The sequence below is a fragment of the Belonocnema kinseyi genome, chromosome 7, assembly GCF_010883055.1.
Source record: "Belonocnema kinseyi isolate 2016_QV_RU_SX_M_011 chromosome 7, B_treatae_v1, whole genome shotgun sequence".
Lineage (NCBI taxonomy): Eukaryota > Metazoa > Arthropoda > Insecta > Hymenoptera > Cynipidae > Belonocnema > Belonocnema kinseyi.
This window is the reverse complement of record NC_046663.1, coordinates 138,415,499-138,433,441: the sequence shown is the minus strand read 5'-3', so window position 1 is coordinate 138,433,441 and position 17,943 is coordinate 138,415,499. Positions and strand designations below refer to the sequence as shown.

At 36.6% G+C, this 17,943-nt stretch overlaps 1 protein-coding gene across 6 annotated transcripts in view; it reads right to left on the bottom strand.

The window, feature by feature from the left end:
- LOC117175984 (endoribonuclease Dicer) overlaps positions 1 to 17,943 on the bottom strand; it is a 357,463-nt gene that overhangs the window by 96,613 nt on the left and 242,907 nt on the right. For all 6 annotated transcript variants that reach the window (XM_033365884.1, XM_033365885.1, XM_033365883.1 and 3 more), the window contains one exon: positions 17,806 to 17,919. In XM_033365884.1, the coding sequence (XP_033221775.1) occupies positions 17,806 to 17,919 (114 nt within the window). The remainder of the gene's footprint in view (positions 1 to 17,805; positions 17,920 to 17,943) is intronic.

Here is a 17,943-nt window from a genome sequence, read left to right as displayed (position 1 = left end):
ATACGCCAATTAGCACAAATGGTAAGTTCCGACAGTGCCTACAAGTGTGCCTACTGGCCGCTAAATGGCAATACCGGTTTCATATGTATACACCTGGTAGCCTGCCCTGTCTGACGGAAATATTCACTGATCAAATTTAAATTTTCTCGGAAGTTGGGCTAGAGCAGACACGTTTTTCTAGACAATAGACAAGTTTTGCGTCATTATTTGGTGAATTTAAATTAAATCTTTCTTAAATTTAAATCAGAATTTATTTTTTTGCGGGGCGCTCCACCCGACGAACCCTCTGGAGGTGGCTTCACCCCCTGCATCCTAACCAGGGTTTCTATCGGGACTCTCTACGCTCCTTCTCACGCCACCTTCGACGGAACTTACTGTCTTTTCATGATCTTGTTATAAAAAGTCTCGTGCACAAGTGTCAGGTAGTATCAGTAATTTAAGGTACGATGCCGACAAAAACTAAAAGAATAAAATGGTAGTGTTTGTATCCTAAAGCAGAATATGATTGGTCCCAAATCATAGTGTGCGTTTGAGTGTTGCATCAATTTTAGTATTTACATTTTTTTATATAATATTACACACAAACAAAGTACATAAAGCAACTATGATAATCGGGGAATGAAGGTGGAAAAAAGAAAGTTTTAAACCTTTCAACTCTAAGCAGACCTTCTTCATACATAAACAAGAATGTGCGATTTTGTTCATTAATTTGAAAGCTGAAATATATGGTAAAAGCGACAACGGTTCACCGCGTCTGCTTTAAACACGTCTGCGTGATAATTTTTTAAAACCAAATTAAGACTCGGAGGTCGCAGAATCCTATAGCCTCAGTTTATACATTTATTTTGTAACGTAATCATCTCTTCCAGCCCGTGTAATTTATTTATTGAGTAACAGAAAAATTTACAGGAATTAAGCATTATAAATGTTATGACTTAACAGTAATTTTCTTTCTCTACGTTCATCCCCCCCCCCCATTCTTGTCATTTCATTATGTACTTTCTCTTCATGTAATATTATTGTATATAAAATATTTAAAATGCTAAAATTAATGCAAGAAATACATACACATATTCTATTATTATTTAATGTTATCACAGACTTAAGATGGTTACTGCCCAACATGTCGAAGGCATTTTTTGTATACATCATCAGTCATGGACGCATTTTTATAATGCAATCAATGGTTCCCATGAGAGTAGCGTGCTCCGACATATTGGACGAACTCTGGGTTTTTATCCCATCATTGACGGACAGGGTTGCAGTCAAGTACACGATGGGGGGACCCACAGCTTAATGTGGGTTCCGAACCACCAGAACCTCGGATCTCTGAGGTGAAGTCTGAGCGTCATGCAGGTCATGGTTTCTTAAAGAAAACAATTCCGATTCAAACGGCACGTGTACGTCTTCCACTCCTGCTCCTTCAATCCAGAAGGTAAACAAAAACAGAAAAATTATGCAAGATACTACTTAGAATACTGTTTCTTAGAGTGCGGTCTCAAGCCGCGGATGACTTTAAGTAGCAGACGGAATAGTTGGAAGTAGAGGTTTCACCTCTGGATACTTTTTTAGAGCTACCAACCTTTGTACCATGTCAGGAGCAACATTTTAGACGGACCAGAAGAAGCACAAAATGGACTTTGCAGTCTTCGTACAGCCTGCTTAACTTGAAAAGAAGACCTTAATATTTCGCTAATTTTTCTTGCTCCTTTGCCGTGATATTACCATCGGATGGTGCCGATAATTCGATTACGTTAATGATCTTGTTTTTCAGATCTTCGAGGACAATATCAGACTTTGTAGTACGGATCGCTTGTGTGGTGGAGAGTATGAAATTCTATTAGATCTTACACTCATCCCTTTCCACAACGGACTCCATTTCCCCCTGGGTAGTACCAAAGGTGGTTATATAACACTCTTACAGCCACATTGCGTCTTTCTATGTACCCATAGCGTGCATGCTTTGAGCATTCACTGAGAACATGTCTAGGTGTTTCTGGCTCCTGTTTGCACGCTTGGCAGTTAGTATCTCCTACAGGGACATTCATTATTCGCTCACGGTAAATTGAGGTGTCTATAACGCCATCTTGATAGGCGAAAAAAATCCCTCAGTCACCACTCTCAATCCAGCAATTTTGAGAAACATATTGGACAGACCCATCGATAGATCTTCTCTACGTATAATACCGTAGAATTTAACATGAAGGTGCTTGTCAGCATCTTCCCTTAGTAGAAGCCAATTTTCAGCTTCCTGTCCACGACTTTAGAGCACCAAAGGTGATAGTGATGCTAGGCCATCTGTAGTGTCGCCGGGATCAAATGGGAGAACAAGCTTCTCTGCTGCCCTAGTAGTACCGTTCTCAGACAAACACACTAGGCTCAGTAAACCTCTACCCCCCTTTTCTCGGGGAAGGTATATGCGAAGTACGGAAGAATTAGGGTGATAACTTCAATGGACTGTCATTATCATGCGTGTGATTCGGTCAAATTTCTTCAACTAATCGACGTTCCATTTTACTGCGCCAAACGTGTAGAAAAGTATAGGAACGGCCAGAATACTGGTCGCCTGGTTCTTATTCTTTTCAGATAATTCGGAAGCCCAAATTTTTCTGAGAATTTTGCGATACCTTTTTCAATGGTCATTTTTAATACACGCACCTGATCTTCGCGCAATGATGTGTTTTCTAGTCTTCCTTTGTACATTGACGCAGACACACTTGTGCAGTCCAAAGCTCATGCGAATTTCTTTAGAATACCTATTTACCGTCGTCACAAGGACTTTAAGGCCCTCCTATGAGGAGGCAAAGAGTTTAAGGTCGTCCATATATAAAAGGTGATTGACCATAAATTCTCTTCTGTTCAGCAGGCCACATAGGTATCCAGAGCTTTTGCCTTGGAGTACAATAGACAGAGGCAAGAGGGATATGCATAAAAGTATCGGACCTAAAGCGTCTTCTTAGAAGGCCTTCCTCTTATATGTGACATAGCTGATAGAATATTTTCTGTCAGATGTTATGATAAATCCTGTCCGCCACAAGAGCAGAAGCTCTCTCATACATCTTAATATTTTTGGTTGCACCTCCAGGCATTCAAGGACCTTCATAAGTAGCTCATGGTTCGTGTAATCAAATGCCTTTCGGCAATAAATCGAAGCCATGGCCAGATTGCGCCGATACCTGATACAATCCTGGTTAACACACCTGTCTATTAACAGGTTCTCTCTGCAACCAGCCATTCCTTTCTTGCATCCGCGTTGTTCAACTATTGCACGCCATACCGCTTCAATAGATGTTAATATTCTCTTTTTGAGGATGTCAGTGAATAGCTCGTAGCTGATTTTTAAACTAGCTATGGGCCAGTAGTTCATTGTACTTAATAAATCTCTGGTCTTAGGGATTAGAACCTTGTGTCCTTCCGCTAACCACTGCGGGCTGCGTTTTTCTCCGTTTAAGAAAGTAGTAAATATACGAGCTCGATGTTGGTGCATAAAAGTGAACTTTTTCCACCAAAAGTTATTAATTTCATCTAACCCTGGCGCTGAAAAGTTCTTAGTTTTAGCGATAACTTACTTCACTTCTTGAGCAGTATTTAGTGGACACTCCTCCTCTGGTCGTTGCGACAGTTGCCTCTAGCAAAAGTTACAAACGAGTAAGATATCTGAAGCTTCTTCATCTAGCTTAGGAGTATCTCCATATACTTGTTAACAGAAGACTTGAATCTTTTCTCGACCAAGCGGATTTTCAACCGCACATGAAGTTTTGTTGAATGGACCGGAAGGATGAGTAGAAAAGGTGGAATTTTTCTAAATTCACTTTGCTCGCCGGTCAAGGCGCTCTTTGACTGTTGAAAGGGCTATCATTACTTTTATTTTCACTAAACAGGGAGACCGCCTTCTCGTAAACTACATATTTCAGATTCCAAAGACCAAAAACTTCAGGGAGCAAATCAGGGAGAGCAGTGTTAGCCTTAGCTAATTTGTTTATCCTGAGAAACCACTTTTTGGTGGATTTTTGACCTCTTAGTTCTCATGTTGGCATTATCGTCTATTTGCAACGGTGGTCTTGCTGGAAGGGGCGGTATGTTCGCTGCAGGATCTTGCTCTTGTCCTTAATAAAGAACTATAATTCTCACTTTGCGTAAAAAAGATACCTGGCATCTTAAATACTAAGGCCCTTTAGGAGCAGATACCGAGTGCATATTGACCCAACGTTCATGCGAACTGTGCACGGACCCTCTTCGCGCCGTTGAGCTTCCTTGCCAACAGGTAAGGATGCCCCCCTGAGTTACTCCGACCATTTAAAATGATTTTCTTGCGTTTGAATGGGGCCATTGCCTGGTCGTACCCTCGATTCAGTCCTATTGCCACTCCCAACTGAACCATAGCCTCTCCATTCGAAAGATGCTTACTGTAGGTGGGACCGCGTGATACTGGTGACGTAACAGCATGATCCGTTGCATTGGAGAGTTAGTCCAATGCAACGCGACTGACAGCAAGAGCCGGAGTTCTCGGACGATGGGGTCGCCACTTTATATGCAAAAAAAAATTCCCAAACGTTTACTCGGGTGAGCCCGGCTTTATATCATAGCCATGGAATACGTCAAGTAAGTGATAAGATTTGTATGTTATAAGATAATTTAATATGATGCTTGAAACCTCCTGCGAAAATGTTTTAGGTACACAATTATGAGCATGGTGTAGTTTGAAGCTCGTCTCTTACCGCTGCCACGCTTAAACAGCGGCCGTGAGCTTTGGAGTTGAAAACAGTCACCTCTGGATGCTTTCTTAGATCTACGATCTGCCACTCCACAAGTTTTTAGTCACTTTCTCCCTGATGATCAAGAAAGATTCTCAAAACGCGACAGGTATTTAATAAAACCGCCCGCTAAGCTGCTGCAAATACCCTACTGACTCCTAAATTCCAAGATATTCGGTGCATCTTGCGTGCATATTGCCTGTAGTCAAACTTACAATAGGATGAATAGATGCACGATTCACATTCCTCCATATGGTCTTTAATGCACGTCTTAAATCGCTATAATTGTGGATAGCGTGGTTATTATATCTGTGCGTATATTCTCGCTGAGCCATTACGCGATAGCCATCAATAATGTGCTCGGTGGATTCGTTGGTATCTCGACATAATCGGTACCGGTCAACCACGTCTTGATATACACGTGTTTGCGATAATTCCCGGTACTAACAACCTTGTCCTGTATCGCAATGACGACTCCTTCCATCTCTGCATACAGAAACGTTTTCTCAGATAAATATTGGATGCCTCACTATCCACTTTATTTTCATCTAACGTTTTAGGGTGCTCGCCATAGAGATTTCTGCCTCCATTGTATTTCAAATTACTCTATGGTTTCTGCCATAATATATGGTGCTTTGTCATTTCTACGCGGACAATTCTGTTTAACTTTTCAAATTCGGTATTAGAACATTTTATGAGCCCGAAGGAGTACGTTAGGACAGGGATAGCATATGTGTTGATTGCCCTGATTTTGTTTGCCGAGTTGAGAAAACTCTTCATGATCAATCTGAGTCTCGCCGTGAAGGCAGTCGTTGGGCTTGTCTTAACCATCGTATGCTGAATGCCCTTAGATTAAAGAATACTCAGATATTTATATGATTCACCCGCAGCCATTGCCTCGATGTCTTTTTCGAACTCTTCTCTAACTCTGCGGTCCCTAATTGCCCTCTGATTAAATGCACTACTCTGCATTTATCTAGGCCGAACTCCATGTGGATATCATTGGAAAACTGCTTTGTGACATCGATCACTTGCTGCAGTTGCTGGGCTGAACTAGCGTACAGCTTCAGGTCATTCATGTACAGAAGATGGGTCACTTGATGACCATTCTCATTATCATGAATTTTGAACCCTGTATGCCACGTGTAAGCTTCTGTGATGCTTACGAGTTTGAGTCATGGCAACAGCGTCTATAGTGACTAGATCTTTACAGCCTCGCAAATTTTTACAACATCCTTTTTGTTCTTCCGTAAGGATGTCATTCTAGTCGCAATGAGAATATACCTTATCTGCAATGATAGATGTAAGACATTTATAAATTGTTGGAAGATAGGCTATCGGTCGAATTTCAGATGAATTTTGAGCATCTAGTTTTCAGGTAATATATACGTAGTACCCTAGAGCATAAAGCCTGGCATCAGATCTGGTTCTTTTATGATCTTCTGAAAACACCTTGCCAACGCATGATGCACACTCGTCAGGTACTTGTACCACAAGTTGTGCACCATGTCCGGACCTGGAGCTTTCCAGTTATCTGCCTTTTCAAGACCGCGGAAACATCTAAAGCTGTGACGTTTGTCAGCTGTATTTCAGGGCAATTGCTTACCCTTGCTTTCCCCAGTTTGAACCACGCAGTGTCCAAATTGCATCTGTTCATTTTTTCCCAACAACCGACCAGTAGTTAGTCATATTTTCCCAATGAGGGACTTCGATGTATTGATGGTTATTTGGCTTTACACTTTTTTTTACGATAGAACATTCTTTCATCTGTCTGAAAGTTTCGATTTCACTGCCTGCGTGCACTACTTTTCTTGTACCGACGCAGTCTGGCAGTTAGAACATCAATTCTCTTCCGTTAGAGCCCATAATCTCATCCAATATTGCTGTTGGTAATGTCTCGATGTACCCTACTTATGTAATACAATATGGAAAAATTAAAATTAAAAAATTAGATGATTCTAGTACAGACGGACTGCTATGCTTTGGGACCAAATATATTCTGTTTTTTGGATACATACTTCACCATTCTACTTTTTTAATTTTCGACGGCATCATACCTCAATTTTTTTAAATTCCCGACACCTGTGCGTAGAAGGCCCTTTCCTGACTCTTGTACTGTTTTTGTCCTCGTCAAGAAAAGACCGTTGCCTTTCATTTGATAAGCAATATACTATAGTTGATGGCATAGAGAACAGGCAGTCCAATTCGTAAAAGCCACAAAATCAGTTATGCAGAAAGTAAATATTAATTTGGAGCATTACCACGGAATATTTGGGGGTAAATATTAAAATTGACCCGCAAACTAAAAAGAAAGTAGGAAACGCTGCGGTATGTCCGGGAATGCAAGTTGAAAACTAATGCAAAATTCTAGGTTATTTCCGGGTTCCCGAAATTCCGAATCATTTCCTGATTTTCTGGAGGTTTCTATCATTATTTGATACTCTTAATATTCCGCCTTAAGTCTAATTTAGAATAAAAACTGTGCAAAACGTAGGTTCATTAAATGAAATGTTGTTACTGGTAACTAAACCACTCAACTCCATATCTCTTGTTTTTGTTTTGTTTGGTAATATTCGTGGTTTAAATTACTCCTGGTTTACAATTTTTCCAGGTTTTCTGAATTACTGAAGAAAACGACAGAGGTAAATCTTTTTTTGTTATTTTTGTAAAATGGATGAGAGTTTAGACGATGACGTCCGTATAAATTTTGATAATTTTTTTACAAAACAAATTTTCTATCTCCCATGACACCAACAAATAAATATTTCTTTCTTTTTGTATCTTATAACCTTTTTGGCAGTTTAAGAAAGTGTAATAAGCTTGTATGTGGCAAATCAGTGACATAGGATTTTTCCGCGGGTGTATCGTATTGTAGCGCCCGTAGTAATGCAGAACTGTACTGTCTAAATGAAACACTGCCATAGTGAAATACATTTCAGTTGGGGGGGGGGGGGGGGGGGGGGGGGGGGCTGGTGACTATTATTATCATGAGAACATTAATACCGGTCTTAAATCTGGAAATTGAACTAGACTTTGATAGCGCTTATTTTATTATTTATTTATATATTATGATAAACTGAAAGAAAAGCATGGACACATCTTTTTCGGTTTCTTCATATTTGTGGCCTTCTTCAGAAATATTAATAGCGACAGGTTACAACAAAAAGTAGAGGCAAGAGGTATACTCTCAAAGATTCAGAAATGCTTTCAAGAAATTAGAAGCACAATTGAAAATACTTGTATTCTTTGAAATGTGAAAAGAAAGCAAACAGAGAGAAAAGGTAGAAAAGTATCTAATATGTTTTCTGGAGAGAGTGGGGGAAAATTACGAAGGGTCAAGATGCAAAGTAAAAGTCGGGACTGATAGCTACACGGACGTCGTAGTAATAGTAGCTAAAAAAGAACAAGTTTTGGGCAACATTATAAAAAGGCTAGAGAAGTATTTAGACAAGAGATGAATGAGAAGGTCTGAAGTGTTAAAACTGAGTGATGTAGTGTATGGAGTGGAAATATGGGTTTAGAAAGAGTATTTGCCTAAATGACGCACTATATGGACGCAATGGTATATAGTGTTAAAGAAGGTAGATAGTGAAAAATAAGAATAAGAACAGGTAACGGGTTTACAAATACGACGGAAGACTTTTGGAGATCGATGGCTAAACTATACTGAAATCGTTCTTGAAGGAAAGAGAAAATGGAACAGGGAAGAGTCCCTTATAAAAAATAAGTATTGGTAAGTATTAGACCTAATCCTTTTTCGTTTCTGAGTATTATAAATCTAGGTCAAAGGAATATAACAAGAAAATGCATGGAAAGGGAATGAAGATACAGCCACAGTAGACAGAAAGAAATAAAGAAGTTTTTAAGCAAGGAATCGCGAGAATGAGATGTGGAAATACGGAAGATTGGAAGAACTACTAGAGCAGAGGCAAGGAACGGAAATCCATATTACGTAAGAAACGTAGAAGGACATTATAAGAGAAAATAAGAAAATGTGAAATGATAGCTGAGGAGAAGTAAAAGGCGTATTTTCGACAGGAGAAGTCGTGTTTGCGATAAGATAAGGTAAGATAAGATAAAGTGTGTATCTATGATGTATATAATATAATAAGCAGATTTTCGTTTTGAATGTTCAGTACAATTAATTTCGTCATAACTGTAAAATAGCAAGTGACTAAAAAATAGGATCTTTAATCTTTCCGAGCATAAATTTAACCATGGATAAACTTTAAAATTTTATTTAAAATGTGAGGGATCTCGAAAATTAAAGGATAGGGGAGGATATGGAGCGTCGAAAACTGGGTGAAGTCAATAAAGGCAATTAAATATAAATGGGGTTTATTTAAACCAACTTACAGTTATGTCAAATGTCTAAAGAGTAGACAGCTTTCAAGCCTGAGCCGGGCGGCGAAACCAAGATTGGGGAAGCGGTGGTTGTTCGAACCTGAGCGGCGAAGTCAAGGTTCCAAAGCGGATGGTGGTGGTTCTCGTTGATGAAACTGGTGTTTGATCCTTTCGGATGGCGTGGCGTCCTGGTGGGCTGGTGCCGTCAGGAAACTAAGGGGTTGCGAAGTGGCGAAAAAGGTACCGACTACCACTTGTAGTAAGCACAAGACTCAAGACTAAAGACCGGTTGCCTTCGGGGCAAGTTTACACTTATAAGGACTGGGGGTGTCGTTCCCCACTCCTAATCATGGGCCCGCAGGGCCGTACGATAGCGGGGTGCTTGTAACTTTGTCACAACCTCCCCCTCTCTTTTTGGGACGTTTATTTTTTCAGTAATTCTTTACTTTTCTCGATTTCGTCGTTGAGTGTCAGGCAAGATTCTTCCTCTGTCAGATCCAGCTAAATATACTCGTCATCTTCATCATTTTTTTTATCTTCCGTTTTTTGTGCTGTTTGTTTTTCTTTGAGTTTTGTCCATATTTACTTTTCAAGAGTAAATTTGAGAATTTTCTTAAACTCTTGATTTTCCTCTGTCCATCCTCCATTTATATATTTGGTCATTGTCGAATCAGGAACAGTGTGGTAGTTTTTTGTCCTGTTCGACATCTGCTCACACTACGTATCGTGAATAATGTAAAGTTCCACTGGAACCATCCTCTCGCAATGCCTTCACTGCCACATCTTTACTTCTTCCATCATCTTCTTATAAGTTAAAACATAATTTAATACATCCTACTCTTTAAACAAAAATAAAAACAAAAAAACGAAACTTTTATTCTTTTCTATATATCTTTTTCTTATTTTATTTCGAAAACATGTAAAATCTAGAGTTTTTATTTGAGATATATTTTTTCCAAATTGCTTATCTTAATATATTTTTTCAAAATTTCTGTGTTATCCATTCCTATGAGTATCCTTTTAAGATTCTACTTTTCCATGACTCTTCTTTCCTGAAAATTAACTTATCTCTGAAATCGACTTTTATTTTTAATTAAAAATCAAACTTGGCCTCTTATAGCCGTATTTATTTTTATTTGCAAATCATAAATTTTCTTTGTAAAATTTGTTTCTTTTGATCAAATTTAAATTTTATTATTAAATTAAATTTAAAAAAATATATCTATATCTGCGGTGTATGAAAAGAGTAAAATTATACTTTCCGTTGTGTTTGTAAGGGCTCAAAAATAAATTGTTCTGTGGTTTATGTGGAAAAGTAAACTATTTTATTATTTTAGTTCAAACGTCTGTGTCCCAATCCGTCGATGACTCTTCTTTTTCTTCTTTAACAGGTCGTAGCTCCTTTCTATTTTCCTCGGCTTTCTTCATAGCTTTTTTTATTTCTTTCCTTCTTCTTACTTTCTACTCCTGTTCTTCCTTTCTTCTTATTCTCTCTTTTTCTAACTGTTTTTCTCTTCTTATCCTTGTCGCATCTTTAATATATTTTTCTTGTCTATATTTTAGAAGCCTTTTCATTTCTTCTAGTTCTTTTTTTTCTCTTTCTTTTTCTTGTTGGATTTCAATTCTTTTAAATGTATCTTCTAATTTCGCTGCTTCTTCATCTTTTTGTCTCCTTATTTCCTCCTGGTACTTTCGATTTTTCTCTATTAATCCCTTCCTTATTTTTTCTATTGAAGGCAATCCATAAAAAATTCGTTTTTCCTCGGCCAGTTTTTGAATTCGTGGATCCCCTCTTCTTGACCCAAATTCGTCAAACATCTTTACTCTTGCTTCCAATAATTTTATTTACGTATCTTAATAATTTCTTTTTTCATCCTCTCTTCCGTCTCCTCTTTCTTTTTCCCTTCTCCTTCTCTTTTTATCATTTTTACCTCCGGTTCTTCGTATATCAGAGGTCGATTTTCTGTTGGCATCCCCATACACCTATGTGTCAAAGATTCCCTAGCTGTAAACTGCTGTTTACAGCTACTAATAAAATTTTTGATATTTTTTGCGTTCTAGTTACCTACAGACTTTCCATTGTTAGTTTTTAATTCGTAAATTTTTGGTGAAATCTTTGCTTTAATAAAAAATGGTCCTTCAAAACTTTTGTCAAGTTTTAGAGCTATTCTTTCCCCTTTATTTGACAATGTTTTATTGCTTTTTAGTACTCGCTCGCCAATTTCAAGAGTTTTAGGTCTACGTCTTAGATTATAATACCTAGATTGCGTATCATTTGCGATATCTAAATTTTGAATTACCTCTTCTCTAATTATTTTTAATGTTTTCATTCTATCTGCCCATTTTTCTGACTCTTGAAATTCTATTTCGTTTTTCCGTCTAAATCTTCATTCAAAGCCTGTATGGGTTGAAGTTCTCTACCTAAATTTAAAAAAGCTGGTGTAAAACCTGTAGACGAATGTTTTCTAGTATTTAACGCAAAGTGCAGATCATCTAAATTTTCATCCCATGTTCTATGGTCTTTTTCTAAATACGCTTTAATCGCTGTTTTAATTGACCTATTACATCTTTCTGTTGGATTTGCTTGTGCATGATATATAGGAGTTTTTGAGTGTCTAATACCAAAAGTTTTTGTCAAATTAATTATTGACTTATTTACATGTTCTTTTCCATTATCTGTAAACAAAACTTTGGGTGTTCCCCATTTAGAAATTATACGCTTATGAAATTCTTTTTCAACGGTTGACAATAATTTTTTTTTTACTGGAATTATTTCTACCAATTCTGTAAACATACCAACAAAAACTAAAATGTATTGATTTCTCGATTTTGTCATTGGTAATGGACCCATCATGTCAGATGTCACTACCGTCCATGGTTCTTCTATTATTCGCTTTCCCATCAAAAGCTATCTGATTATTTATTATCGGTTTTATTCTTTGACAAATATCGCATTCTTTCACATATTTAAGAGTCTCAGAATACATTTCTGTCCAAAAATAATTTGCGGAAATTTCTGCATACGTTTTTTCCATACCTAAGTGACCTGCTTGTTTCATTTCATGATTTTCAAGTAAAACTTGTTCTCGCAATTCTTTCGGTATTGTTAATTTCCGCGGGCTGCTATCTAAATTTAAGCTTGATTTTAGAGGGTCGCATCTATAAAAATATAATTGATTATCGCGTATTCGGCAATTAGGATTTTCCTCTGGTTTATTTTTTACATTGATCATTTTATTTTTTACCAGTTATCTTCAATTTCTTTAAAATCTTTTTCCTTCGATTCTATTGTGTTGGCTAAAATACTTGAGACTTTTATGTGATTTTTATTTGACTTTGATAAAGCATCTGGTACCTGTTTTAAACTTCCTTTTCTATATACAATTTCATAATCGTATTCTAACAATTCTAAAGCCCATCTTGCTAATCGAGCTGTTGGATTTTTTAAGTTATGTAACCATTTTAATGCAATATGATCTCTAATAACTTTAAAAGAATAACCCTCTAAATATGATCTGAACTTTTAAACTGGTTCGATTTTTTCTTCATCAACTAGTAATCCCTTTTCATTCACTTTGAATCCCAAATATTTTATTTCCGAACATCCAAATTCGCATTTATCCAAACCTATTGTTAAACCTGCATTTTTAATTTTATCTAAAACAATGTCCAAGTATTTTAAATGTTTTTCAAAATTTTCTGAGACTATAATTATATCATCGAGATAACAGAATACACGCGGCTTTAATTCTGGTGTTATTATTCTGTCCATCAGGCGCTGGAATGTAGCAGGAGCATTTGTTAATCCAAATAGCATCCTCTTAAACTGATACATTCCTTTGCCCGGAACAATAAAAGCTGTTATCGGTTTAGATTCGTCGTCCAACGGTATCTGATGATATGCTGAACGGAGATCTATTTTTGACATGTATTTTGCTGATCTCAGTGTGTCTAATATTTGAGACATTATCGGAATTGGATATAAACCTTTTTTAGTGATTTTATTTACTTTTCTAAAATCCAAACAAAATCTATATTTTCCATTCGGCTTTTTTATCATTACAATCGGATTTGACTAATTGCTAATCGCTGGTTCTATTATTTTTTCTTCTAAAAGTCTAGTATCTTTGCTTAATGGGTTCGTGACCTTGCATATCTATTTTATGGCTAGCCAAATGGGCCGGTTTTAATTCTCTTCCCTGCTCTATTACTTTTCTTTTAATCAGATTTTCTATTTGCATTTAGTGTGCTTCATTCAACTCTACTATGCTTTCAGAAATTTCCTCGCAAAATTCTAAATTTTTCTTCTTTTCTATTTTCACGCACGTAATATTATTCTTTATTACCGCATTATTTCTAAAATTATACCAATTACTTTTTCTAATTACGAATAATTTTTCTATTATTGAATCATTTTTTTCTTCCTTTTTATCTAACACCGTCTTTAATTTAGAATCATTTTTCTCTTTATTGCATTCAAATGGCCCCTTAAATTCTGTATTTAAATTCCCATCTTTATTTTTCACCTGTAACTTTGTATTTATTTTGTTTCTGTCCTTATTTGTTTTCGTTTCTCTCTCTATATTTTGATTAGCCCACTTATCTAATCTCTGTACGCCCACGTTGGCACGTGCCAGTGTTGCGTCGCTCGCCATGTGGGGTGTAGGGTGTGGGGCACCATGCTCCCGTACACTCGAGTCCAGTGCTTTACCTGCAAGGAGGGGTTGGGGTGGGGTATGTGGCGAAACGGGAGAAGAGACTTCGTACGATAGCAAATCTGTCTCTTTCTCTCGCATGTCGTTACGCAGGCTAATCTTGGATCCGAATTTTAATTTACTCTCATCACTTTCCCTATTCTCATTCTCTTTCGCATTTTCTTTCGTTTTAATTAATTTTTAATTAATTTTGATTCAATCGCATATTTAATATTTGGTAATTGTGGTAACCACCAAATCTTTTTCTCATAATCCATCTTCAAACCTATTTTTTCGAACACGTCCGTTCCTATTATGCCAATTGATTTTAATTCAGGTACCAATCTAAATAAGAAATATTTCTTTACGTGTCCAATTTTAATTGGAATCAACGCTTGACACACTATTTCCATCTTTTGGCCATTCGCCACCATTAATGTGTCATTTATTGGTTTCTTAATTTCGTGATCTAATTCTTTCACTGTATTTATAAATTTTTCACCTATACAAGAGTGAGTTGCTCCGGTGACAACTATTTATATTTATGATCTTTAAAATCTATCATAAAGTGACATCCTGTTTCGTCCGAGTCATTTGTGTCTGTGTTAAGTAATTCGGACGGTCTCTGGTTTTGTCTGCTATTTTCCGCCTTTAATAGCGACCGTATGCATTTCCCTGATCTAAACTATACCAACAATCACGTCAAAAATGGCCTACTGTCCCACAATTGTAGTATGTAATGAGTTCTCGCGATCTGTAATTAAAACTTTGGTTTCCTAAATTGGGATCAACGAAATCCTGTGCACTTGGACTCGTTTCTCCTCTTTTATTATTCCTACTTTTTTCATATTTGTATAATTCAAATTATTATTTGAAAACCTTGGATTAAAAAATTTTACATTTCTATTTGGGAATCTTGGTTTGTATTGTTGCATATTTTGTTGGTTACGATACCTCAGCCTAAATTGTCTTTCTTGATTTTGATTACTATTTTGATTCTCATTTTCAATATTATTTTGACTTTTATTATTTCCTGGATCATTTTTACTCTTGTTATTTTTATTACCCTCTATATCTAAAATGCTTAATTGTTGACCTCTAATTTTAGATTTTGCCAATTCTGTTTCCCATTCTCGCCCTAAAATTTCTAATTCTGAAAAACTTGAAAAAGCATTTCTTGAAATGTACACTTTATATTCAATTCTTAAATTTTCATAGGTCTGTCTTAATTTCCATTCCAGGCTTGGACGTGGCATTAAATTTTCAAATAATTGTTTAATTTCTGTAACAAAAGCATGAATGTCTTGGTTTTTTCTGATTGAAAAATTTTATTTCATTTTTAATTGTTTCAGTATATCTCTCATTTAAGTAAGTTTCTTAAAAATCTTTAATAAATTTATCTAAATATTGCCAATTATTTTTATTTACTTGAAAACAACCTAATGCTTCGTCTTCGAAAACAGCATATAAATTTTCTAAAATGTCTCGTTCGTTAATTTTATAACCTCTCTTAAATCTTATTAAATTATTTAAAAAACAAGTTGGGCTATTTTCCGTGTTGTTTTTAAATTTAATCGGCCAATTCGACGTTATATCGACCACCTTGCAAGTCTGTTTGACTTGCATTTAAAATTCGATCCATTTTATCGTCTAAATTTGTAATTTCTTCTGGAAGTTCTTTGATTTTGATTTTATCACTTTTTTTTTGCTTCAAAATTGATTAATCCTTGTGCCTTATTCAAAAATTCATTATTATTATTATCTAAAAAAGAATCAATTTCGAACGTTATTGCTTTTTTAAGAGTTTCTTCCCTTTCTAACCGACTCGATTCTAGTCGTTCCCTGTCTCTTTCTTATCTTTCGAGTTCTTTTCTCTAGTTTTCAATTTCTCTATCTATTCTGCTTATTTCTAATTCATTATTTTCTAAACTCCTACCATTTTCATCTTCTATTCTCCAATTACCTAACGTATTCTCAGTATTTGGGGACAGTATTCCAATTTCGTGTCTATGTGAGGTATGGTTTTGTCTGTTTGGGTTTGGGGTACTCTCTGTCTGTTTTTGTGTTGTCGTTCTTGGGATTGTACCTTTCGCTTGATTTGAATCTTATTCCCCCCATTCTAACTCTCTATTTCGTATCCTTACGAATTCTAAGTTCAAATTGCTTGCTAATTCTTCTATTCTATTTTCTCCTTCGACCGATTGAATAATAATATTTTCGTTTTCAAAATTACCCGCATCTGCTTGTGCATTATTTTCTTCCAGTATAATTTCCGGAATTTCATTAGTTTCCCTATTTTCTCTTGTATTTTCGACCGGATTTGCCATTTTTGGAATAATTTTTTTTCTACCAGACCTTAACTTCATTTGATTTTTTAATCATTTATCTTAAACCTTTCTTCTTTTTTACGGACTAACTTAGGGGTTCTTTACGGCTGATTAAAAACCGGCACGTTCACTTAAGTGAGCGTCTCGGTTTTTACTACTTCACGGTTGCGCTTGGCCTGACTGTGTTGCGGACGTATCCACTGGGGGCGGGAAGTGTTCGGATTGTTTATATGACGTCACTGGTTCCTAATTCGCTCGCCAATTTCCGTTACTGACGCCGCTTCTTTTTGTAACTTTTGTATTTACTGCTCAATTTTCTTTTAGTTTTTTGTTAACTTTCTTATCTTATCTATTCTATCTAGTTTCTTCTTACTAGTAAATTCTATTTTCCCGTTTTATTTTTCCGAAATTCATTTCCGTTTTTTCCAACCGTATTTTCTTTATTTGTGTTTACGATTTTTTGTTTAAACCCCTAACTTATCAAATCCTGCAGCAAGGAGTACAGATAAGGCGTTTTTTCTCAGGGTGATTTTTTTATTTTATCAAAGGTGGCAGAGCTTGCGAACACGCGAAGTATACCAACTATTTTAACGGACATCTATAACAGTCTACCGCACTTTATCGATCTAAATACATTTCTACCCGCACTTTTGTAAAAGATAGAAAACACTTTATTGACCATTAAATAAATTTCAAACTCGAAAATTAAAGGATAGGGGAGGATGTGGAGCGTCGAGAACTGGGTGAAATCAATAAAGGCAATTAAATATAAATGGGGTTTATTCGAAACCAAGATAGGAGAAGCGGTGGTTGTTCGAACCCGGGCGGCGAAGCCAAGGTTCCAAAGCGGATGGTGGTGGTTTTCGTTGATGAAACTGGTGTTTGATCCTTTCAGATGGCGTGGCATCCTGGTGGGCTGGTGGAGTCAGGAAATCAAGGGGTTGCGAAGTGGCGAAAAAGTTACCGACTACCACTTGTAGTAAGCACAAGATTCAAGTATAAAGACAGGTTGCCTTCGGGGAAAGTTTACGCTTATAAGGACTGGGGGTGACGTTCCCCACTTCTAATAATGGGCCCACTGGGCCGTACGATAGCGGGGTGCTTGTAACTTTATGACAAAAAAACTCTATTAATCAGGGTTTTCATAAGGATGTCAGAGAATTTTGCATTCCTAATGTTCGAGATAGTAGACGATAAGTCATTGTTTTCTAACCAGATAGTGTTTGTGAAATAGCAGAGGTTTTGGGTTATTTCGGGAGCGTACACTCAATTTTCTTCGCATTCATTGCACTATTGTGCATTACTCATTCTGAGACTGATTTTCCGTTTAATTTGATATAATTGCATAACAGAGTTTTTCAACAATTCCGACTACATAAACTAACATGAACTTGAATGTAACTGCGACTTACACAATCTGATATCTACAAAGCTCTCTTCATCCTCGCTTGACGGCGCGACTTTAACTGGGTTAGAAAAATGAGTTACTATTTTAATCTCTGCGCATGCGCATTCGTCCCTGGTTAGGAATATGCCGTCCGAGACCTGGGCTTCAAACACAGAATGTAGCAATTTTAGTGAAGTTGCAAAAAAGCAAGTTTTCCACGACATTCAAGAATTATTAATTTTCCACACGCTACAAATGTTGGTTAACCTTATTGTCAACAGATTTTTTAGTATGCGTACCTTCATTACAATAATGGGATCAGGTCCTTCGAGATCTACGTCTGACAGCATCTTCACTCGAGGAACGGTCACATTTGGTCGAGACATATAAACTGTGCCTTCCTTAGGTTTTAACTGAAACATGTAATAAAACATGAA